The sequence below is a fragment of the Aplidium turbinatum genome, chromosome 4, assembly GCF_918807975.1.
Source record: "Aplidium turbinatum chromosome 4, kaAplTurb1.1, whole genome shotgun sequence".
In the NCBI taxonomy this organism is placed as follows: domain Eukaryota; kingdom Metazoa; phylum Chordata; class Ascidiacea; order Aplousobranchia; family Polyclinidae; genus Aplidium; species Aplidium turbinatum.
In genome coordinates this window covers 23,140,015-23,166,587 of record NC_137475.1, presented here as the reverse complement: position 1 = coordinate 23,166,587, position 26,573 = coordinate 23,140,015, and the positions used below count along the sequence as shown (strand labels likewise).

At 37.6% G+C, this 26,573-nt stretch overlaps 1 protein-coding gene across 1 annotated transcript in view; it reads right to left on the bottom strand.

Moving 5' to 3' along the window:
• Positions 1–2,989: 2,989 nt before the first annotated feature.
• The window catches only part of LOC145768990 (maestro heat-like repeat-containing protein family member 1), a 145,142-nt gene continuing 121,558 nt past the window's right edge, over positions 2,990–26,573 (bottom strand). Inside the window, exons 34-40 of the mRNA XM_082580590.1 lie at positions 22,556–22,662; positions 15,887–15,968; positions 15,601–15,756; positions 14,252–14,383; positions 9,655–9,757; positions 7,656–7,721; positions 2,990–5,150 (exon numbers count right to left, since the gene is read on the bottom strand). Of these exons, the coding sequence (XP_082436716.1) occupies positions 5,068–5,150; positions 7,656–7,721; positions 9,655–9,757; positions 14,252–14,383; positions 15,601–15,756; positions 15,887–15,968; positions 22,556–22,662 (729 nt within the window). The 3' untranslated portion in view covers positions 2,990–5,067. The remainder of the gene's footprint in view (positions 5,151–7,655; positions 7,722–9,654; positions 9,758–14,251; positions 14,384–15,600; positions 15,757–15,886; positions 15,969–22,555; positions 22,663–26,573) is intronic.

Sequence of the window (26,573 nt, the reverse complement as noted above, 5' to 3'; positions counted from 1 at the left end):
TGAGTCCCTCGCCTCCCTGGTAGGTATCTTCCATGTAAGTATGGTGTGCCTGCTGAGTGTTTGGGTGTGTGGACGGCTCCCGGAGCGGACGCACTAATGATGAGACAGAAAACAAATCCATTCCATATGGACAATTTGTAAACCTGCAAGATGTAGTGGTAACCATCTTGAACTCTGAGCGTTGCGCGAAGAAGAAGAAAAAAAAAAAAAAAAAAAAAAAAAAACATGAGCGAAACACGTGTCTATCGCTGTCAATTCTTGCTACAAATCGGCTGCCGAGAAACATATTGTTGATTGGATGGTCTGAATGGCTAGCGTGGAAGCTACACCGTTATGGTTGGCAAATCGCAGCTGCTCGCTGTACTAGTGAGTGCTCACTGCTCAGCCTTGTGCTGATAGCCGGGAAGAACGCCCCTTTCTTCACAATGAATCGCAATCTCTTCTTTTGCTACAGTTGCAAAAAGGGTCATTTTTTAGTGTAGGCTAAGTTTCATTTTAAATTCTCCTGTTAATGAATTGTTTGCATATTATACAGGTTTAAGTCACGTGCAATTTAAAACCCTGTTTGATTTTTTGACTCAAAATGCCACAAGTGCCATTAAATACAAAGAAAAATGTTTAAAATTTCTGGAAAATCAGCCACTTTTGACTCTTTGCAGGCTAAGAAATGGGTTTTATTTAAAAGATTTGGCCTATAGATTTAATTTTTCATTCCAGTGAATTGTAACAAATCAAACAAACAACGTAGCAGTTGCAGCACAGCACACCATCCAGGCTATGTAACTTCTTCTATAAAAATATGATCAACTATTGAAAACATTGATAACACTGCATGGCTATGGCTCTACAAACCAGTTAAATCGTGTCTTAGAAAGCACTATTTGCAGCAAGTTTCCCATTTTAAGACATCTCAAATAGGTAGGGCAAGGGCAGGTTAGTTGATACAGAAGGTTAGTTGATACACCACTAAAAACAGATTCCAGAAAGCGGATTTTGTACAAATACCGCCACCAACTGGTGAAGAATAATGATTGAGTGGTGACATGATGATTTCGCTGTTATCCAATTTCAAGTTTGTAAAATAATGCGAAATGTTCAAAAATTGAGTTTTTTTGTAAATTTTTTCAAATTTACAATTCAGTTAATTCTTGAGTGTTTGAAAAACGGTAAAAGATTAACTTATTGGCGACAGGCAGTATATAGGTGTATAGTATCATTGCATAAATCAAATCATTTTTAACCGACTTCGTTTGATTGATGGCACACACATTTTTGATAAATGTAAGGAAAAGGTTATAGTTGATACATTTTAGCCCAGGCTAGTTGATACACTGTATCAACTAACCTGCATTCATACATTCAGTAACCTGCAATATTTCAACCATATTTTCAGGTGAAATAGGCCTACATATGAAACTCTGTAAATTGGTTTGGAATTAGTTGTTGAACTTTTGAGCTGTGTGTAAATGAAGCTGCAGAACCTGTGAGCTTATGACAACATCACAGAATTAATAAGGTCTCTTTGACAACATGCCCCAGTTTTATAAAAGAAAAACTGATCGATGCAGTGGCGTAGCCAGGAATTTTGAAAAGAGGGGTTTTTGACGGCCGGCGGGAGAAGCCCGACGGCAACTTCGCCAAAGGCGACACCCAGCGGCGGGGGTCTGGGGGGCCTCCCCCAGAAAATTTGAAAAAATTACTTTGAATTTGGTGCATTTTCAACAAAGATGTAGGTAAAAATATTCCTGTAAAATGATGCTGTCCGGTGGCATAGCAAAAAGATAAGATCATGTTTTCTTGGGCATTTTTTGGTAATAAAGCTGTCTCTATGTTTTCTTGTTAATTCCTGGCTGAGATATTTGAATGTTTGGTATTGGCAAAACTCGCTCTTTTGATGCAGTTTCGTTTAAAATTAGGCAAACTTTGTTTTAGAGATATAGATACTGAAAGCATCATTCTCAATATCGTGACGTCACACGAGTGCCAAAGGGGGTTGTAACCCTCCAAACCTCCCCCCCCCCCCCCCTTGGCTACGCCACTGGATGCTTCAGATCAACTGAAGACTCTCTTACTGTATGTTGTAGGCCTACGTAAACCCTGGCTGTCATAAGAATTGACAATTATGTCAATTTCCAAATCTGTATAACAGGTTGGCGTTAGGAAGAACATCCGGATGTAAAATATCTTTATCACATTTTACACTAGATAACACTATAAGACTGCAGCACTGTCATTGCTTTTGGTTAATCCTGACCTGGCAATATGGTTCTACTATCTACATTACAGTAGTTTGAGTATAAATTTCAAAAGTAGCCTATAAAGTATATTATATTCTCAGTATAATTGAGGCGTATTTTGATCGTATCAACTAGAAGTTCCATGTATCAACTAACCTCATAGGTGTATCAACTAACCTTCATGGAAGGTTAGTTAATACAAACCGGAGATGTAGGCTATGTTTGAATGAGTCTGAACTGATAACCAGTGACATCAAACAGACTAAACTTGGGGGAAAGTTAGCCCAACAAACGAACTTTCTTTAGCACCATAAATGGTGTTTTTATTTCCAACAGTTTTAGTAAAATCTCACTAAATGTGAAAATTGTATCAACTAACCTGCCTTTGCCCTATTTGTTGTCAAACCTGCAAGTACCGCAGAAGAAAATGCTACTTCAAAGAAATCACAGCATAAATGTGACCGAAACTGCATAAAATCAATGCTGCATAGTTGGCAAGCGAAGATAGCTTGCTCTCATGCGCTCTGATTGGCTGAACGTTGCTAGGCGATGGATCGGTCTATTAGGCTATAGAAAGTTAACATTTTTTTTGCAAAAACGTGGTACATTACCAGGTGGCGTTGATGTCTTTGTTGAAGATCGTGAATTCAGAAAATGTACTCGGGGTCACCATTGTAACAGAAGTGGTTAAGCTAACATTCTGTAAACATAGACAAAGCACTACTGTTGCTTCTCAAAAGGGTTTCTTTATTGATTACCCAGCATACAAGTCGATGTCATCAGATAGCCGAGACAAATACGTGTTACGCCAAGTTGTGTCAATTTGAAAGGAACGAATATTGCCATGCTAGTGTCTTTTATCACGAAAGTATTCATACGCCGGTGCTGCCAGGCGCATTGGAAATGAATTAATAAAACATGAACGTTGGCTAAACAGCAGAATTATGGAATTATGAGAGCGTTGGACTGCACTGCAGAATAATGGCTGGTGACGAATATAAGACAGCAGTCGGTACAGCTCTGCAGTAAATTCAAAAAGCTTCTGAAAATAGATAACTTACTGTAATTGTAATGAGCAAAATCTCATTTTTCTAAATGCTCACTCGCTGTAAAAAAACATTGTATTTCGTTCTTATTGTAGTTCGTTTTACGCATCCCAGTTGTGGAACAAGTTTAGATCTACTAGTATAAAACGATTACGTGTTGCTTACAATGATTCTTTCAGAATATTGCACAATTTGCCTCTTTATGTCAGTGCCCGTGAATATCAAGTACGGTAGAATGAATAATATAACAACGTTTGATGCTTTATTGAGGAAAAACATGTTTTCGTTTATTAACCGCTGCATACTCTCCTCAAATCGCTTTATATCAAACCTGATGTCATCTGATTGTTTTTATCGTTCTGAATACTTTCAATTCATCCAAAGCTCATTGTATGTAAATTTGTAACAGTAGATAGCCTATTTAGTGAGCTTTTAAACCGACGGCATCCAAAGTGGCTCTGTGCGACCTTTGTGCATTTGCAGTTTGAGTATTATTTCGTTCTTTTGTTTTGGATATGGACAGCTTTGTCTGACGCAAATAAATAATAATAATGAAGAACCGTAGGGGGACATTTAGTAAGCTACAAAATGCACGACTAAAAGGAGCGATTGTTAGATCAAAACAACAACCAAAACGATCTAAAACTGTGCTTTACCACTATGAATTCCGTTCGTGAAGTGGATTGTTTTCCACGCCACGCTTCTTTGGTTGGCTGTCGAAAAGGTCTATTCACGCAGTTCCATTAGATAGACCAACGCGCGTGCGATCCAAAACAAAGAGTCATTATGATTTGTGTTTTGTACTGCATGATATGCGTAACAAAATTGCATTCAAAAATAAACGTCACACACACTGCAAGAAATAAATGCTCCATGTATGCGAGTCGTTATAGTATTGGCCTGTTTGCACAATTAGTCACTTTTTTTATAATCTCCTGGAGGTGACGAATTCTACTGTCTATTTCCAAAATGTAAAAGGTGGTGGACTTTTTTCGATTTTGTTCAGATATTTAATTTTTCAACTTTATTAAAATAAGGGCACGACTCCATTTCCGGTTTGGTAGAAAATGAAAAACGAAAGTACTTTTTTTACGATCTTGTTAAGTTTTTGTCGAGTTTGTTTTTAATGAAAAAACGTTTATCGTTGTGAAAAACCTTACTACGACCAATGAGATTACCACATAATGGCAGACTAGTGCTGAGACTTAAAGAGCCATAGGCCTACTATTACTCACCAACAAACATCATTTTAAAGCAAATTTTCAAGCTCAATCTGCCCTAAAAACAGTGTTGACTAGCTATATGTTGCGATAGTTATACTAATAAACGATTTTCTATTCGGAAGAATATGATAGAATGAAAGCAAGTTGCTGTGGCATTGACCATTTGACTACAAATGAAAACTTATCAAGATGGACGACCGGTATTTCGTCAATGATTTGAGTATCTGGCTCTACGGCTCGGAGAAAGTGACTGCGTTAATTTGGAAACGGTATTTTCGGCAGGATAATAAAATACATTTCAATTAAATTACAGACAATCAAGAAATAGCAGCTGAAGACAACACATAAGACGAATCGAAACAACTATTGCATAAAGAAAAAATAGTAATTAAACTTATGACAATAAAAGCGCATCATCGTGTGTAATCAAACGCAATTTCAAGTCTTTTATCATGATTAAAGCTCTTTACAGCGATATTATAATATTAACGAACAGGGTTAATTATGAAGGGTGATGAATCAATAAAAACACAGCAGGAAGAGATTTCGTAGAAAGCGCTCCTAGTAGTCATGGAGGAGTCCTATTGCTTCCGCAGCTTTGCCGCGGACATCGGGAGAAGAATCTTTTAGAAGTTGGATCAGTGCTGCAAAATTTAACTCGTTATTGTCGTTGGTTGGGCACAGGAACAAACCACTTCTTTTAAAGGCAAAAGTGAGGCTCCCATTTACTTCAACTGTGCAATGTGCATCAATATTAAAGATTATAGAAATTTCGAGATGTCAAACTATCTGTCAAGCGTGGTAAATCATTATATACGTGACCATAGAATTAACAAGAAAGAAGCGTAAGATGTAAGGAAAAAAATGTGGGTTTACCGTCAAGCGTAGGGTGCGTTAAACAAAAGTGCTGCCAGAGTCTTAGCAAAGACGGTTTTTAAAAATTGTATAAGTAGTGATCGCTTAAAACAGTGATTCTCAACGTGGTCCAAGTAGACGACCTGGAAGTTTTAGTGATCCATAGAGATTTTAGTGGTAGCCTACACAAACTGTACATCAATAGCAGTGGATTATCAAATTAAGACTGAATAAGTTTCTCAAAAATTGGCTTGGACTTTTTGTATCAGAAACATCAAACCAAGTTAGTCACTAGTTTTGTAACTTACGTTGTTACATTAATTTTGCAAAATATATTGCACTATACAGGCATAATCTGCTGCTACAATAAAATTTAAAATTGGAATAACGCGTCCCACCTTTAGCGGATCTAGAGGGGGAACGTGCATCTCCCTTAAAACCTAAAAAAAAACATGTAAATTTTCTAAATTTTTGGATTTTTTTCCGCTGGCTCAATCATATTTTTATTAACCTGACGGGTAGTATTGGGAACGCTTGGTTTCAGCAGTGATAAACCTTCAACATTTATTGTTTTGGAATATTTCTGTGACCGTAAAAAAAATAATATTCAAAACGTGACTTCAACTTCAAACCAGAACTTGTAACGCAAACGTTTAGAGAAATTAAGTTTTTATTTGATGAATTTGGTCAACTACAACATGGGCGTCTTGGTAACAAAAGCACATTATTGGGCTTAGTTCAAATATAGTTATTACTATCTGAAGCCTTTACAAATTGTTTCACCTAACGGATCATCAGAAGGTCTTATTCAAATAGAATCTATTTGAATTATTTTTGAATCTATTGAATCTATTATTTTTATTTTTGAATTATTAATTATTAATTATTTTTGATATTAATTATAATATTTAATTATAATTATTAATTATAATTATTAATATTAATTATTTTTGAATCTATTTGAATTCTATTTGAATAAGACCTTCTGATGATCCGTTAGGTGAAACAATTTGTAAAGGCTTCAGATAGTAATAACTATATTTGATTTAATTTGCTCTGCTTTGCTTTTTTGCGTAGCATTGAGCACTTTTTTGTAGTATTGATAGTTTTCATTGTTTTATTGGGCTTAGTAATGCACAAAAAGCGATAAAAGCAAGTCAAATTTGTCAGGGGCATGCTCCCGCACCTCTCGGTCCTTTTTCGGACTTAAATTTTTCATTGTTCATTCGAACTTGCGACTTTTGATACTTTCAAATATCTGGTGTCCTCTCCATTTTTTTCTAGATCCGCTGCTGGTCCCCACTCAGCCTTTAGTTGTTCAAATCGAACAGGTAGTTTGATTGAATGTGCAAATTAAGAGATACTGCTTAAGTAGCAAAGGATTGACAATGGAGTTGACTGACCTATGTGCAATACGGTTTCGACAAATGGCCTTGTTGGGGTGTTGGCAAAACAAAGTGGTCTTTAAAAAAATGTCCATAAGACGAAAAACGTTAAGAACCACTGGTTTAAAGCTTCCTTGATCAACAGGCTACTATCCTAAAGTTTAAATTGGAGTTGCACAAAAATGATATGAAGCAATTTACTTAAATATACAAAACAAAGTAACTTCAATGGAGTATGTTATTTGTGTACTGTATATTGCAGATGTAAAGTAATTCCTGATGAGGACACAAGTACGTGTCAAAAATGTTTGAAAGTTTCTTATAATTCCAGTATGCTGTTTTTTTGTGTGATAAAAATAACATGTGTTAATCCCTGCAATTAAATGGCGTTCTTAGCATGATCAATTTGTTTCGAACACATTTCTTTACTTTATTGGTACATGCAGTGTTTTGTGTTGCCAACTTGTTGCAGTCTTGAGTTTGTTAGCTGGTGTTAAGTTCCTTAGCTGGTGTTAAGTTCCTATGTTAGCTGGTGTTAAGTTTCTATTTTGTCCGCTCCAATAGCTCAGCGCGTGACTTTGTGAACGAAGAAGCTTCAAGATCAAGCGGAACTGGTTCGACTCTCGGGGTGTGCGCTTGAGCGACGCATTCTAAAGATTGCTCTCCATTCAGCGGCACCTAGTGAATGGAATAATTCCCCGACAATAACATTTCAACAATCGGAAGCTTCACACAGTCAATCTCAGTAACCGGCCCTGCGTCAAAAGCCTCTACAAGTATGCAAAATTACCAGGAATAACCTATCAAGGCTTTGTCAGTCCGAGGATAAAGATTAAAAATCAAACCAGTACAGAGTATCAATCATTCACTTATGAACCACAGTTCACAATAGAATCATTGTGAACACACCTGTGCAAACATATTCTCTGTTGATTGTCGCCTTGCCATCGCTAGGCAGAGAACTGAGAAGAAAACCTGAAACAACAAGGTGATCAGTGACAGGATGCTTCAAGTTGTGTTCTCAACGCTATACGTGTGGAACTTTTTGTAATGTCAGAAAAGCGTGCATTGCAACACATTTACAAGCAATCCATCACACCCTCGGTCATTGGCGGTTTGTAATTCATTCGTTCTCGGACTGAGACATTCGTTCTCGGACTGAGAGAGGTTTCTTTGAAGTTTTAATTTGAATTAAGAATAACCTAATTCAATCAGCTAACTTAATTATACCAAAGAAAATGAAGGGATGTACCAGAAAACATCTATAGGATTGGCCCATGATAGAAAAGAAGGATCCACAGAGGATGCAAACTGATATGCATAAATCAACAAGTGAATAAGAAAATATCAGCAACCTCTCAAGTACATGTAGCTCCACACAAAGTGAAAATTACATGACTTTTGACTCTTTTTTATTTTATTTTTTGAGGATAATGTCTCAAGACATTGTGAACTACGGACAATGGCTAATGTTTCAATCTTACGGATCTCTTCAACGCAGTGAAAAAAAAGTAGATAGTTGTATTGAAGTTCCGGATGAGATGATGGTTTCCAAGAGTGAATTATAAGCCCAATAAGAAATGATTTAATTTCGGATTTCAGCAAAAGGTAATTTTCCTGCCAATTAGAAGGTGTGATTTTTTTGAAATTGTGTTATAAAAGATTTGAGTTTGTAAAAAATAAAAACTTTAGAAAAAATATAGAAATTTGTCACTGAGCTAAGGACATAACAATCATCTGAAATGGATTCAAAATACAAGAAATTGGATACTAGCAGCACAAATATGCAGTAACATTCAAAGAAATTGAAGGGGTGTACCAGAAAACATCTATAGGATTGGCCCATGATAGAAAAGAAGGATCCACAGAGGATACAAACTGATATGCATAACTCAACAAGTGAATAAAAAACTATCAGTAACCTCTCAATGTAGCTCCACACAAAGCAAAAATTACATGACTATTGACTTAATTGTATCAGGTTCAATATTTGATATACAGATTACAGAGCCTCATCAAATCGCTCCTTACATATTTGCAATCTTCAGTATTTCTCTGCTTAGTTAAGAATTTCAAGCCCGAACTGAATCCTTTCTCTACCAGGTATGATGAAGGAAATGCTAACAGTATTAGTTCGATTTTTTCACAAGGATGAAGTTATTTAAATGGCCCCGTTCGGCCAGAAAGCTTCATAACCAATCTGCTGAAACAACACTTCATCTTCAAAGTCATTTTGTAAATTTTTCAACACCTTCTCAATACAGCGCCCCCTGGGTATATCCGCGCCTCTAAAAAATCAACAGCGCCCCCTAGTGGAGGTAGTGCTAAGATTAAGAGATGTAGACAATTTAACAGGGCAACAGCAAACTTTGGTAAAGTAGCAAACTAGAACACAAAGTTCCCACTGCCACACAGAAGAACTAAGCCCCGGAGTGAAATACCTGTAGAACAATCAACAAGAAACAAACTATTTGAATTATTTAAAAAGCTTTTTAAATATATTCGGATAAAGTCTGGGTAAAACTAATTTACCTGTTTAAATAACGTAATTTTAACTGTACGCATTTGTTGCTTTAGTGTCTATCTGCACATTATTTATTTATTTTCCACTTAATATTAAACGTTTAAAGTATGTGTGTTTTTGTATACCAAAAGCACTTTGACAAGAACAAGGCAAGATTCGTTGGTGCTTCTTGCTACTACATGCTTTTTCCATATTTATGTAATAGCTAATATTGTTGTTGAAAGGCGAATAAATCTGCCTGTCTCTCTATCACAGCCCATTCACCAACCCGCTCACAAGTCAGCAACCCTGTCAAAATTTGACAACACTACTAATTACTGAGCAACACTAGTAAGTAATTTCTCAAGTCTCCTTACAGTAACACTGTACCAAAAAGCTAATTACCTGAAAACATTGCAGCGTTTGACCTCACGCCAACCCATTGACTCTTGTAGAATGACACGCAGTCCATGACGTAGAAACTAACCATGTCGAGCAGTTCAACAACCTGAAACAACGTAGGTTCAGTTCAAACACGAAAGAGAAGTTAATCGTGCAAAGGCGATTAAGCGTGTCCAGGACTCCAGTAGTGCAAAGAGAAAACCGCAACTCTTGATCTGAGCGGTCGATAGCTATGATTAAAAACCATGTGTCACCTTAAAGAAAAGATCAAAACCATTGACCTTGTGATGTATTTGAACTGCTGTCTGGTCGAAGCCCTGCTTAATTGCAAACGTCATAATTGTATGTGTGTGTGTGCCTTTGGTAGTTCTGTCGCACTGCTGGTTTCATTTCAATTGTTTATCTGAAGTCGTAGAGTAGTGAGCAGTGGCAGTTATTTTGCAGAGCAGTTTTGTTAAAGATTTTCATGTTAAGTTATAGCGTTTAATTCTGTAATAATTATGATAGTATGATATGTTTATGATAGTTCAATTAATATTCTATTTGAATTTAAACATAGCAATGGTTCAATAAATTAAAACCTTCAAGGTCTATGAATATTTATCAATACATTCATCACAATTTAATTCATTGTTATGGACAAGTTCCTGAAACCTGATCGTTTAGAGGTGGACCCGCATTCACCGACAGCAGTCACAGATTTTAAGCACTGGCTAAAGACATTCCGTAACTTCATCAGAATAATAGATGTCGAAGCCAATCGTCCTCTAGACAAGCTGAGTATACTTGAAAATCTTGTGTCAGCATCTGTGTTCCACTACATAGAAGACGTTGCAACTTATGACGAGGCCATCGCGGTTCTTGAAGCTACATATGTTAAAGCCAAAAACGAAACGTTTGCTGGACATCTCTTAGCTACTCGTCGCCAACAGACAAGCGAATCTATAGACGAATTTCTGCAGGGTTTGAGAATTTTATCAAAGGACTGCAATTTCAGACAATACAATTTTGGTAAAGAGGCCACTTTCTTCAACCACAGACATATACAACCAAGCAACCACACGGCATTTAACATAATCCATTAAAATTGAACGTAAACTAGTTTACGTTCAATTTTAATGGATTATGTTAAATTTCAGACAAGTCTCTGCTGAACAGCATAAAGAGGTCTCAATTCGTGATGCCTTTATCACTGGGCTGAAGTCAGGTTTTATAAGACAAACGCCTTTTAGAACAAGAAGGTCAATTAACTCTACAACCAGCGTCCAGCAAAGCACGCTCTTTAGACCTTGCCCAGAAAAACTCAAGCATCTACGATGTTGGTTCATCTGCTACGGCATCAGCAGCGTCACAGTGTTCAGATAATCTTCCTGATTGTCTCGTCAAGGAGGAAGAACCGTCTGCAGCTCTCGTTTCCAAATCACAATGTAATCCTAGAAAATGCTTTTTCGGTGGTGGATCAATGATCAAACATTCATAAAGGAAGAAGCAGAAGTTGTTAAAAGATGGCATTATTGAGAAATCTTCATCACCCTGGAGGGCACAAGTCTTGGTAACAAAAGACGAGCGACACAAGAAAAGAATGGTGATCGATTGCTCACAAACGGTAAACAGATATACGTTCTTGGACGCTTATCCGTTACCTAGAATTGATGATCAAATCAACAAAATATCCCATTTCAAAGTGTTCAGTGCACTTGATTTAAAATCTGCGTATTACCAAATATCTCTAGTGAATGAAGATCGCAAGTATACCGCATTCCAAGCAAATGGAAAACCGTACCAATATAGTCGTCTTCCTTTTAGGCTCACGAATGGTGTATCAACATTCCAGCGGATAATCGACGGCCTAATAGCAAGATCATGATGATAATCTCAAAAAGTTTTTAGCTGCTGCAGGCGAAAAACAACTGACTTTTAACGAAGCGAAATTTCAACCACGGAATTGAACTTGTTGGGATACAATGTGTCGCATGGATTCATGTAACCGGATCCAGAATGGCTGAAACCTTTGGTAGAACTTCCTCCACCTATCAACCAAAAAGAACTGCGTCGTGTGATTGGAATGTTTGCATACTATGCAAAATTTTCAGACAAGCTTCATCCGTTATCAGAAACGAAGAGTTTCCCAATAAATGCTGAAGCCATGCGATCTTATGAAACCCTGAAGGATCTACTCGCAGCTTGCCTAGGCAGTATTGATGAAAGCTCTCATTTTACAGTAGAGTGCGATGCTTCTGACTTTGCGATAGCGGCCGTACTAAGCCAGAGAGGGCATCCCATGGCTTTCATGTCTAGAACGTTATCAACCAGCGAAAAAAGATATTCTTCAGTGGAAAAAGAAGCCTCTTCAATAATGGCAGCGGTCAGAAAATGGTCCCACTATCTCCATGGACAAAAATTTACATTAGTAACTGATCAGAAATCCGTAGCTTTTATGTTTGATGCCAAACTAAAAGGAAAAATTAAAAACGCTAAGATTCAGTTATGGCGGATTGAATTGGGACAGTTTTCTTATAACATCGTCCAGGAGTTGAAAATGTAGTGCCTGATGCACTTTCGAGAAATTGCCAGAAGAAGTACTGTGGTGTTGCTGCATCACTAACGAGCCTTGCTGATATTCACAGCTGCTTGGGACACCCAGGAATCATCAGGTTAAACCACTTTGTTAAGTCAAAGAATTTACCTTTCTCAATGGAAGATATCCGCCGTGCCTGTCCGCAATGTCGCACCTGTGCTGAAGTAAAACCACAGTTCTACAAACAAGAAGAAGGCAACCTCATTAAAGCTACTCAAGCATGGGAAAGAATCAGTGTAGACTTCAAAGGTCCCCTAAAATCATCTAAATCTCCATATATGCTGGTGATAGTGGACGAATATAGTCGATTCCCATTTGCTTTTGCTTGTAGCAACACTTCAGCAAAAACAGTCATTTTTGTTTGTCTCAATTGTTCAGCATTTTTGGTTTACCCGGCTGCGTCCACAGCGACAGAGGAACCGCATTCACTTCAACTGAATTGAAAGATTACAAGAGGTGTGGCAACCAGCAGAACGACCCCGTACCATACAACAGGAAACTCACAGTGTGAACGCCTAAATCAAACATTGTGGAAAACGATCAAGCTCATTCTCAAAACGAGAAAGTTATCTGAAGAATCGTGGGCAGATAGCTTACCTGATGCTTTGCATGTCATAAGATCCTTGTTATGCACTGCTACCAACGCAACACCACATGAAAGGTTTTTTGGATTTCCCAGAAGATCAATGTTGGGAAAAGCTTTGCCAACTTGGCTACTTTCCCCTGGTCCGGTCATGTTGCGCCGGTTTGTTAGAAATAAAAGTGATCCTTTATGCGATGAGGTAGAATTGCTTGACGTAAATCCGAACTTTGCAGAGATCCGCTATAAAGATGGCCGTGAATCAACCGTTTCATTGAAAGATTTAAATCCATGCCCACCTAACGTCATAAACTATCCACAAAATACGTCCGAAGATGATGTCAGTAAAGAGTTGTTGATATCTCCTGGCCCGGATTCTGAGACATCTGAGAATTCAATGAATTTATCCACCGAGAACACTGAGAATGTGCCGCTGAGGCGTTCCCAAAGAGAGAGAAAAGTACCAGACAGACATGGTGACTTGGTGCCTCATTGAGTTGAACTGCTGGCTCATTGAATGCTGAGCGTACAAAACTGGAACCTTGTTTCATTTGTGGTACCCTGCGTGGTGTATGTTTCGTAAGCTCTTGTAATAGTTTAAGAAACTGCTGTTTTAAAATACTATAGCACTCATTCTTATTTCATTCATCCTCATTCTTTTAATCCTCATTTTTTTGGAAGGGCGAATGTGATGTATTTGAACTGCTGTCTGGTCGAAGCCCTGCTTAATTGCAAACGTCATAATTGTATGTGTGTGTGTGCCTTTGGTAGTTCTGTCGCACTGCTGGTTTCATTTCAATTGTTTATCTGAAGTCGTAGAGTAGTGAGCAGTGGCAGTTATTTTGCAGAGCAGTTTTGTTAAAGATTTTCATGTTAAGTTATAGCGTTTAATTCTGTAATAATTATGTTTATGATAGTTCAATTAATATTCTATTTGAATTTAAACATAGCAATGGTTCAATAAATTAAAACCTTCTTAAGGTCTATGAATATTTATCAATACATTCATCACAGACCTCAAACAAAGCTAGGCCAGCAAAATGTGCGATTAATCCTACTTCTACTGTTCACAATTGTGTGTACGGACCAGGTCATTTTATTATTTAATAGTTGCATTTTCTGTACTTGGCCTATCCACCCATTTCACCAAAACTATGAAAAAAAGAAACTGGAGGTTTTGAACATTTACTGACTTTTTATCTATGTAAACTATAATTTTTCGTTTGTTTCGGGCCAGTTGTACTGCTATCAGTTTATATTGTATTTTTTTTGTGTTTGTGGTCCATTGATTCAAGCTGCTTAAATGTGTTCATCTTTGTCGACTTTTGCTTCTTTTTCCTTATATCATGCCTAATAGTCCTAGTTTTTCCATATCTCCATGTCTGTGAATAAGACCTACAGATTGTATTGCACGACATTACAATATTGAACCAGTTAAATACCATAATCTTGGCTAGATCGTTCATGAATTCCCCATAGTGAAGCTTGGAATCTAGAAGATGCTTCTGGAACATTTTGTCAATACTTTCCGATCCCAATCTTGGTCCAATCTTTTTCAAAGTAGTCTTGCATGCCTGCAACGTAAAGTGAATACGGTGACATGCTTCGGAATGACACAGCATCTTTCTGGTTATCAATTTTTACAAAATGCGAGCAAGTTACCTTATTCTTACTTAAAGTCTTAACTTCTTACTCATTTAGGGTTGAATGTACCAACGTTTGTCCTTTGTTTACCTTCCTCCCCGTGTAGTTAGAATACCCATCCAGCTGTCAAGACGCTCTGCTCTCGCGTCGCGGTGTGCGGCAGTTTGCGCGACGGCTTCGCATAGCTTCTATTTGGACTGTCACCTTGTTTCGTAGAGTACGCTATGCCCTCTGACACGCTATGTCATTTTTTTACGTATTAGGCTTTGTATGTTGCATCTAGGCGATAGCCTTGCTTTCATGGCTTTCAAAAGTAACTGTGCTTAGGTTTATCATCTTTTTTGTGGTGCAGATTGGCCTTCTTGATGGCCAGATGTCCGCTACGGCGACACGAAGCTTCCATTTTGCCCGACTGTTGGAGCCGACCAGCCGCTCCACTGGGAACAGAGGAACTGTTAGCGTTCGCGCCGTGCGGAGGGGATCAGACCTAGGTATTCCATTAACTATGGTTACCTTTTGCACCGTTTCATTTCTGTACTGTTGTGCCATGATAAGAGTGCCTCTTGTGCAGGGCCTCCGAGAGAAATCAGGACTGGTCGGGAAGCAATACGAAAAATGGGCACTAACAAAATATTTTTAAGCAAACATAAAAGCAAAAAAAAAAATTATGCGTTGCATGTTCGTCTCAATAAACTTAGCCTACTTTTATTAGCGTTAAATTGAATTCCTTTTAACATTCGATCTTAACAACGTATTGATATGGAAACAAACTTCTCTCGATATGAAAATCTTCACAGTTTACTCCATTATAACCTACTTGTAGCAGAAATACCATTGTTGGTACTTTTCTTTGTATTTTCTTTATATGTGTAAATATTTTTCTGTTTGGATGTACTGTTATTTCAATAATATTTGTCTACACTTGGCTTGATCACACTGTACATGGTTTTGCGTCCATTTTAGGTTGCAAATTCTGTTAATGCCGCATTGCAGTCAATGCGCCGTGGCTACATGCTCTGAGATGCAGCTTATCGTGACTACAGCTATGTATGAGCGGGTTGCTACTCACTGCGCCGCTACATAATCAACAAAAAAAATACTGGACACTGGACAGTATGTCCTTATTGAAACTAATAAATACGCCTACCTTTTTGACAGTTTCCTCTCCATCATTGAGGTGCAGCAGGATTGCCATCAGGTTGCTGTGAGACTGCTCAGTGTACAAAGCTTCCAACTCATCCGCAGCAAATTTGGCCAAAGCTCCGAACAACTGAATGGCGGCAGCATGCACTCGAACGTCTCCCTAGTTTATCCACGGTACGACAGCTTATGTTATAAGATATTGAAACAACGTTATTTTTTTGAGGCAGCCTCGTTTAATGTTTACACTCCTTCTTTCTGAAACATGTTGTAATTTAAACATGCCAACCTACCTTCTCTAAGAATGGTCGAGTACGAAGACAAATGTTGATGAATATGGGTCGAAGGCTGGGCTGCTTTACCTCATGGAGGAACCTGTGGGTATTTTATGGCATAAACATCAAACTTTCTTGTTACAAACTATTGGATTTCAGTAATGAGGTAGACAAAAAAACAACTTCTGAACTAAATGGCTCATTAATTAATAGGTACTACGACAGTTTATCGAACGACAGTTTATCGAAACGACAGTTTATCGAAACGACAGTTTATCGAAACGACAGTTTATCGAACGACAGTTTAGCGAAACGACAGTTTATCGAAACGACAGTTAATCGAACGACAGTTTATCTAACGACAAGTTATCGAACGACAGTTAATCGAAAACCTAACCCTAACCCCTAACCATTATCCCCTACCCTTAACCCCTGAGTATTCCATTGCATATGTGCTTCGTCGTTCGATGAACTGTCGTTTCGATAAACAGTCGTTTCGATGAACTGTCGTTTCGATGAACTGTCGTTTCGATGAATTGTCGTTCGATGAACAGTCTTTCGATAAACTGTCGTTCGATGAACTGTTGTTCGATAAATTGTCTTTCGATAAATTGTCGCGTCACGAATTAATACACACTCGTTCAACACCAAATCTTAGGTCCAAGAAAGATGGTTCAAGCTGTTTTATATGATTTTTTTTTTCAAAAACGTTTTTATAAATTTTTATTTATTTTTTAAAATGTGTTTATTTTTTTAGAAACTTTCATATTTTGGCCACATAATGAGAAGCAAATCAATGGAAAAAGACATCATGCTTGGTTTGGTCAGCAGAGGAAGAGGAATGGAGCGCCCAAAAACAAGATGGCTTGACACATTGTAAATGACAGTGGTATGGGAGTGCATGAATTGAAAGAGGCTGCGTGGCCGTGGGATCGAGAGATGTGGAGAAAGATGACGTATAGAGTGACCGAGAGTCGTAAACGACTGAACGGATGAAGAAGAAGACTTATTTTTTAAAGTATTTTACATACAATGATACAAGACAAGGGACTTTTTGACAAACACTTAAGTCACATGATTTGCCTAGAAAACAATGCAGCGTCCCTCAAGAAGGACACTTGTAGGCTATTGTCACAATCAATAGGTATAGCCCACACGGCAGACTACATTATGTTCTAAAACAAGTATTTTAGTTGTGTATTTCTTGCAAGATGTTATTGTCGGATATTGTTCATAGGCAAGAGCTAAGCAAAGATTGGGGTCACGTCCCAAACTGGGGGTCACGTAACGAACTTTAGGGGTCGCAGAAAGTATACCAATTTGCACAAGGTACTGCATATTAACACTTCTGTGCGAGATGCTGTGACAGTTGTTAACTGTATTAAGAGTCGCGCACTCAATAGGCTGCCCGTATTTTTGAAAATTTATGAGTTGAAATGGAATCGGAGTTAAAAACTCTTTTACTGCATCGTGAAGTGAGGTGGCTTTCAAAAGTCAAAGCTTTAAAATGGCTAGCCATATAACCTTGAAAACTGAAATCGTGATTTTTCTAACAGAATAAAATTCAGTCTTGGTCCACCATTTTCACATCTAGGTTTTGGAATTATGCCAAATGTCAGATTTGCTTGAAAAACTGAACGAATTTAATTTGTCCCTCCTAGGAAAAAACATGAATATTTTGCATTAAAATCTAAAATTGATGCGTTCATCAAAAAATTGAACATCTGGAAAAGAAAATTTCAAAATGATTTATTTGAAATGTTCTCACTTCGCCTACAGTTCCAACCTAAGCAACATCGAAACCGCCTTGAGACCTGCATTAACAAACACTGAGCCACCGCTGGACTTGCTTTGTGGCAGAAAGCAGTCCACCCATCACACTGAATAAATGTGTTTGCTTTTTTGTTTTGTTTCCAGTAGGCTACCAATAGGCTTCGTTTGTGATGGTCAGAAATAAATAAAAACAACTGAACTGAGTGCCGGTGTAGCAGTCCAAGAGTTACTGCATGCCAAAAGTTACAAGAGTTGCCAAATATTTCATTTAAATTTTATTTAATTTTGTTTTGAAAAATAATTAAATTTTTAACCTCTCAAAAGATCAGATTAATAATTATAAGTATTTTGTAATGTTAACTGAAAAGCTTGCATTAGTTTGAGAGCAATGAATTCATTACACTTAGTTAAAACAATTTTCGATTTTCTATCGATTGCGAAAACGCCGGGCACCGCTGGTAACTTTTGGACTGACAGTAACTTCCAGACTGCAACGCCGCAGAAGCAGTCCAAAAGTTACTGCTATTGTAAGTGGGTGTGCTTTTTCAAAATTCTTTTGGGAAAACTTGTAAATGGACTGAAACTTCACACCCTCTGCAAGTATGCGAAAGATATGAATCCCAAGGATAAATATTTTCACCACGAAACCATAATGGGAGTCCAACGGAAATTCATTGGAATCTCAAAGTGTTCAACACTTTCGTAAAAGCTAAAGCCTTCCCCGCGTGTGAGACTGTGATAGCCTACTCACTGAAGGTTGATGGCGTTTTGACTATCGGTTGGCCTACATGTAGCCTAAGTTACTTTATATTTCTTCAAAACGGTAGTTATGAAAAACCAGACCAAAAATAGGCTCAGTGCTTTATTCACTAGAAAGCTTTGGTTTTAACTTTCATGAAATAGGCCTACATAAAATATAGTCAAAGACTATGTTCGTCAACTACAACTCAAGACCAGCGGCTAACAAGTCAGCCTTCAAATGCAAACTTTGCACGATATATTAAGGCCTGTAGCTTATTAAATGCCACCGATTCACGTATAGCAACGATTTGAAATGTTTGGAGCGATGATCAATTAAATTATTTGTTTCAACAGAGCCATATAGCCTACAATGAGTCATTAAAACACTCATGATAGCCTACTCCATTGTGAATCGTAGGTTGCATTATAGCACAATCAGGATGACAGCAAAAGACTATAGGCTAAGTGGTCATCTAGTCAATCACCTCCCCATGCAAATTTATTTTCCAACGCACGTAAGGCACGGACACAACTTCAAATGGTATAGTACAAACAAATCAGGTTAAAATGATAGCCTACGTAAATTGTTAGGTTACAAATTCAAATTTCATTCCAAAACAGCAACAATTTCTGGTACAAAACTCATCTTTTAACTTTCATCTTATTTTCACTTTATTCCCAATTACGTTTCTGCTGTAAATCATGTTGTTAAGATGCAATAGTGGATAAGTTTTCAAGTTCAACATGTTTCCAATGTTGAAATCATTTATACAAATCTGCTGCAAGCGTCAAATCGGAAAACCCTGTTTTAGTAACTTCTGGACTGGCAGTAACTTTCAGACCGCGTATACGCGGTCCAGAAGTTACGGTAACTTTCAGACCGCAGTAACTCCTGGACCGTTACACCGGTAAATTGTTTTTGGTTTTCGTTTGATCTAAGCTTTTCAATAAATATCATTAACGTATATTTCGCACTGTTCGTCATTTTAATCGTAAGGGGTCGCAAAAATTTTTTAGGAGATTAAAAGGGGTGGCGTGAAAGTTTGGGAAGCCCTGATTTAGGCAATGCAAAAAAAGGTCGGAAAACGAAACTAGTCTGGCAGGGAGTCTAAGAGGTTTGCTCCCCAGAAAATTTTGACTAATTTACTAATTTAAAGTTGTTTTGATCGCTTTGTGTACATTTCTATGCCCAATAAACATTTTTTTTATCAAGAAGCATACCTTGTGCCTGTTTGACCAATTTCATGAAATTAAAACTAGATTTCTGTAGAAGTTTGAGTGACAGGTTTTGATTTAAAATCGAAACTGTGGTTTAAATATATTTTCTTTCACAACTACAGAAAAATGTCAATAATTTTATCTATTATCCAATAAACACATTTATAATAAACCACGGCCATTCTCCCCTTTCTAATAAATTTAGCCTTTTTGCAATAATACTGGGCTATATGCAATTTTGCAGTAATTATCGATACCGTACGCACAAGACACAACACGAAAAAGACTCATAGCAAAAATGAAGACAAATGCGAAATTCGGCCAGTGATTCTTGATTTCCTGAAATCGACAAACGAGTTTTGAAAGATGAATTAAAATTATATTAAACTTAAGCTACAGTTTCTGCAGTACAATACAGTCACAAAGAAGTATTGAACATTCCACTCGCCAGCAAGCTTCATGTAGTTTATGCCATAAACCTTGGAAAAAACACATTTTTAAATCAGTGGCACAGGCTACACAAAAAATTCAATAGTGGAGGAGGTTGAAAATAAATTGCATTGAGTTAAGCTACGTTAAACAGAACATTCCGCGGCGGAAGCAAATCTAGGCTTGTAACAAACTCATGATCACAGCTGCAAGATTGTTCAATAAATTTATTTGAAGTTACGTTTTCTGTGTAATTATCAGTAAACGTTTTTGGATGAGTGAGCAATGTATGGGCTGCGAATGCAATCAACTGTCTACCAATAATAATCTATTGCATGCGATGTTTGGTCGATCTTGTCTGCAGAGTAGCTTACAAAAAAATGTTCTAGGAGTTACGGTAAGATTACATCAGAATTGATTACATCACATATTTCGCTACAATTTGTTAAGTGTGAAAACGCCAAACGAAACTACGAATAGTAGAAGAGTTAAAAATGATCAACGATAATGTCGAGCGAAGAGTATAGCACTCGTTCAAGAGGACTGGAGATTAATGACAAACGATGAGGATCAGCTCCAGTAGGTTACGTTTTTCAAGTTGTACAGCAGCATAGGAAAACATTTCCTAACAGCAAAAAGGGTATTTTGACACAAAAGACATAACACTTCAATGAAAGGTGAAACGTTTCAAGGATACTCTTTTTATGCATGTTGCGTTATTTGTATTGCCGGTCATCATTCTAGGGATTTTAGGAAGCTACAACACCACAAGGAAAGGTTTAATATGCCACAACACTCCAGTCATGTTCTCTAAAAAGCAACGACCATTAGGCTACAGCCACGGCTAAGGCCCATTAGAACGCAAGCTCACCAACAAAGCAGCCTAACCATTGTTGGGGAGTGGATAGTGGGTACTACCCTTCAACCAACTCTCATGACTTGGGTCATTTTTATTTTGACAAAAAAAATTTTTGACTTTATTTTTTATCAAATTTTGACTTTATTTTGACCTAACGAAATTGCGTATTTGTAGAGGCCACAGTTCTTTCTTGAATTGATACCAGTTACCCAAACATAATATTTTGTCGATTTCAGACCCAAACGTGTTCAATAAAAGGAGCTTGTTCAATAAAAGTTTGCCTTGATTGCGATGCTTGTTGTCGCTCCAATCCAGGTTGATGGCGTTTACTTTTCCTGTGGCTTTCAGCAAAATACTTTTTATCGCACTTCACTATAAACTCGCAAAAATTGCATCTTAAATCACCCCCGGGAGTTGCATTAATTTCATCAGGAGAATCTCGACAAATCTGTCTATCTGTTGCTGAAGACGATTTAGCTTACTTAGGCATTTTTCTATAACAGAATGTCAGTAAGCTATTCTTAAAATCCGAACTGTTGATCTTCGAAAAGACCACGTTGGTAAAGAGGAAGTGTTTTATAAGAATTATTTAAATACATAGCAATGAATAAACAATGGACAATTTGTGATAAAAGTTACTTCTGATCAAAGCGGGCATTTCTGCTTTTATGGGTTACTATGGTTTAATTGTGTCGCAGTTCTTGATTTACAATGCTTCTACGAGGATTTTGACAGAAATTACTCTCAAGAAACACAAAAAGTTTGTCATAAGCCATAATTTGACAAATTTTGACTTAATTTTGACCTATAAACTTCTCAGAAACAGTCCCCTAGGTGCTGAAAACAACTTTATTCTTTGTTTCCTGGACAGACGAGTTCCTTAAAATTTTTTGAATTTATTGACTTTTGCGGGCCCTACTCATGACCCTTCTTATTAAAGTGTGTGCAACACAATATAGCTACTATCCAAGGGAAGCCTACTTTATGTTCACATGTTACAGAAGCTGTTTATTGTTATTTCACAAATTCAAATCCACTTGTTGCACAAAAGTAGTAACCAAGTACAGTACTTTAGTGCAATGGATTTATGTTTGTATCACTAATATTGTATTGCAAATAGGCCTATGAGCATTTCGCTGAAAAATGCAGCTTTTTTTATCTAACTTGAAACCTAAATGAGCTAGAGCTATATCATGTATTAAAGTTGGATATGAAATCATACATTCTGCATCTTTTGATATTTAAATGAAGCTTATACTGTAGCACTGTTCTGTTGGTTCAAGAGATATGGACGTTGGCGCCATTTTGCCCTATGCAGAAAAATGAGGGGAATTGAGCTACCTCTAAACATGAATATTTTTTTTAAAATTATTTTGCATGCAATATTATTTCACTAAACAACACACTTTAAATACCTGGCACCAACAAAATTAAAAAAGCATTTATAAGGACCACACCTGCAGGAAAACAAATGTGATACTCCTAATGGGTATACATACAGTTGAGCGAAAAAGCTTGGACAGTTGAGACACACGATCTAGTTAAGGGCAGAACGCTAGTGCGGTGTTGGCGTTGATGATGAAGGGAACCAGGTGGAGCAAACTGTTGGTTGAATTATATTGCATGTCATACCACGGAAAGAATAATAGCTACTCAATACGACGTACTTGGATAGGCCTGACATAGATGCGAGGGTGATCGCGTTGGAAGGATCATCATTGTCATCCATTCCTGCCATCATTGCACTCAATACAGTTGCGCTGTAACGCTCCACCTGAGATGGAAGAACAATATAATTCTTTTTATGCAACTTATTCATTATTTTTGTTACAAAGTACTGTAACTACTTGCACAAGTACGCTATAAAGTTTAGCCCATAATCTAGCTAAAAATGGATTACATGTACTTCGTATTGTAGACCTTCCCATGGATAGATATTAGTATTAAAGAGTGCTAAAATAAGTAAGCACTTTAAAGTACTGTATTTGTAATATTGCAATGCTTTGAGGGTGTTTTGACAGATGCAGTTTTTGAAAACAAAGGCAGATTGCACATCAACTCTCCACTTCTCACGGTCACAAAGTTTGGATCCCAATAAATTCCTTTCTCAGCAATCTTTTAGTGTTATCGCTTCCTAAGTTAATTTTGGCCGACCAAGCCTACGTCTTCCTGGAATTTGTAAAATGCAAGCCAACTTCACAGCACCATTAGATCTATTTACATATTCTTACCAGCGAAGCATTCTTTCTCTTAAAGTATAATCGATGTCAGCATCAACAAGAAATCATTAAATTTGAATCACGGCAAATAAATGTGTTCAAAAGTTTTTACTTTGGCGATTACCGACGCCATTTCACTATCCGAAATTTAAAGTCAGCAATGGTTTTGCCGCAGTAAAAATATGCTAATTTTGAAAACTGGACGCATAGCAAATAACCCAGCATGCTTATGTAGTACCGTACTTAGATAAATACAACGCAGTGAATGTCGTTTGTTCAAAATTGAATTCGTTGGTCAATTAAACAACAACATCACCACAAAACAAATAAAGAAAAAAGTGCACATCAGCCTTGGTTGTCTAAATATTGTCGCCAATTTTTGTTTCACACACCCTTGATAAATATCTTGAACAGTTTTACTTTCTATCTGTGAAATGAAGTTGCAAACTCAATCCGAACTTGTTAAGGGTTTGAATTCTAGAAACAAATTTATCTACGGCTTCGGTGAGAGCAAGAGCTTCCGCATGATCTCGATGTGTAGATAACATGTTGCCAAAAGTGGAAACAAACATCCCAGACAAGCTCGTTACTCAATGTTAAATAAACGAGCTAAAATTGTCACAGCAGGATCCGACTCGCAGCCTTTGTTACAAGACATTTGGTGAAGCCGACTTTTTGGAATCAAAATAATCGCAATTTTGTTTTTATCACCATTACGCAACCACCGTGCATTCTTTGGATTTAATGCATGTATCTTATAAATGTCTTGGTTTGGGGACCGAGGATCTCATTGGTATCGGCCAAAATTATCCTAGCAGCTTATTAAAATAAGCTTTGAACCGGCATAATTTATTTGTAAAGACTCATTATCCCTTTTTAAAGATTCAATCAATCCGACGTCAACTGCATTGTTGTGTCATAATAGTGGTGGGGATATATCCCCTCCAATATTTTGGCAGCATCTCCCCCAATAATTCAGAAAAAAATTGTTTGCTATGAAGTTGTAGGCTACGGTACTTCGATTTAGTTGTTTGCAAGCATGTCGAATTGCTGTTGTTTTTCTTTTATTGATGTTTGATCACAGTTCTAAATTGTCTTGTATTTGACGCTAGATAATGAAGGACCTTCATTGAAGGTATTAAGGACGAGTTGGACCAACCAGGCCACTGGCCACGGCAATGCAGTAATGAAGAAACTGCACAAACATATTTAGGACATGTGCTGATTTTGAAGCTTTCAAGGCACTTACAGAGCAATTTGGTATCACGTTGCAAGGAGAAAAGCTTGACATTGACTCTTGTGAAGAGCTGTTTCAGACCCTGAAAATCACTCGAGAGAAATATCCTCATTTGGAGTTTGAGAACAATTACAAAAATGCAGTTTCAATTCCGGAAAAATTTGCTGCTAATTTTATCACGCCTTCGCAAGCACTACTGCAAAGAAGAGTCCCTGAAAGATTGGGTGGAGGCTCGATGGCAGCTACTGCAGACACTGAACTGCATTATAAAATACTTTAGGCTACAATCAGTTCATGGACAGAGTTATCTCTGAACTGACCGAACGGTTTGAAAGTAGCCTGAATTCCGATTCGGCAAAGTATAAAGAACTTGCACAAATTTTCAAGACCGGCTGAGTTTCCGAAAAGGTCAAAAATTATCCAGAACTGAATACTAGACAATCGATGAGTTATCAAATTGATTCATTCAGCAAGGCAACGGGAGCAAAATCTCTTTACGATGCTACAAGAGCTTACTAGGCATTGTCCGAGTTGGAAAAACCTCTCTATTCTCAAATACTCCAGCTGATTAAGATCCTCTTAATTTTCCCAGTAGGCTAAGCTTTGCTGCTTGTGAGAGGTCGTTTTCCAATCTTCGTAGATTGAAAACCTGGCTGAGAAATACTTTGGGACAGGAAAAGTTGAATGCTAGCATTGTTTGCAACATTCACCAAAATATTCTCAATGACATCAGCATAAATGACAGTGCTAATGAGTTTTCAATGCGCACTACCGTAAGACACAATATGTTCGGTTGTAACAAGTTCTTGTGATGTGTTTGAAAGTTAGTATTTTTGTCATAAATTTGCAGATTTTCTGTAGCTTCGATTGTTTTCAGTCTCCTGACTAGTTACTTTGTCCTATAGTGCACTAAGTGTAGTGATTCTAGTGAAGGAAAGGGCAAGAAGAAAAGTATAACTTCTGTTTGTTTTTTTGGAAAAACTAAGTATTCATTGGAAGGTCATAGGTTTGAATCCCGCTGGAGGTACCAATTTTTCTTTGCTTGTTGCTTAATCTTGCAGCAATCATTCACAAGAGCCCTGGTAGCGCTTTTATCTCCATGATTTCTTGTCTGTATAATGCTGTTAGCAGCTAATTTACCGAAGTCCGGTGATTGTTTAATAAACTTAATACCAGTACCACTAAAACTGTGTATAAAAGTATGCATCCCACCAATGTTCAAAATCGTCTAAAATTTGATAAAATTTTGATTTATCCCCCCCCAATCTTCAACTAACTTCGGCACCACTGATTGAGAACTAAAGTATAAAAAAGAAGAAGACATCATAATTGGGGTTTTTGAAAAATTAATGAAGGGTTTGTGCAAACTCTCCAAGTAGGCAATCATATTTAAGTACAGTAGAACTTGGATAACTCGTCACCCCAGGGGGAATAGAAAAAGTGACGACTTACGCGAACTGACGACCAATGCAAACAGCTAAATTTTGCCATTGTTTCACGTCGCATTAATTTCGTGGTGCTCCGCGACCTAATTAAATGCGATAGTGGTAAAGTGAGATGAAGAGGAAAGCGAGAAAAAAATTTAATTACGGTACACAACAGTAGGCTACAGTAATAACGCACTTAGCAGCTTAACTGAAGAACACAGATATTTTTGACTGCGTTTTGCTTGCAAGTGTCTTGTCAACCAAGTAGTCATGCATTTTTCATAGTGAGCTTGCGAAATCACCACTGTCTTCTTGGCATAACGTATAGTGTTGGAGCTTTCCAACCATCTGCAAAACTTCTTTTGTAGATGGAGGTGGCACAGGCTCTTCTTCCTCTTGAGCCACGCACGTGCTGAACAGTGCTTCTCTTTATCGGCAACAGAGCACGTGCGCGCACACCCGCAATCGACCAGACCAACATACTCCACGCATGTGCGTCTGGCCTGATAGAGTGTGTGCGTGCACACGTCTTAGCGCAGTAATTTCTTCTCGAAAGTCTGTAAATGCCATGTCAGCATTTGGGTAAATGACAACTTAGACGAATTTTACGTCCCAGGGGAAGAAAAACAGTGACGACATAATCGAATTGACGAATTATGCGATGACCACTTAACCCAATTTGATTGTGTACAAAAGATAGGCTTTCTGCCGGGACCTGGCAATCATTGACGACTTGGGCAAACTGACGAGTTTTCCAAAGACGAGTTATCCAAGTTCTACTGTATAAGATATAAAATTGAAA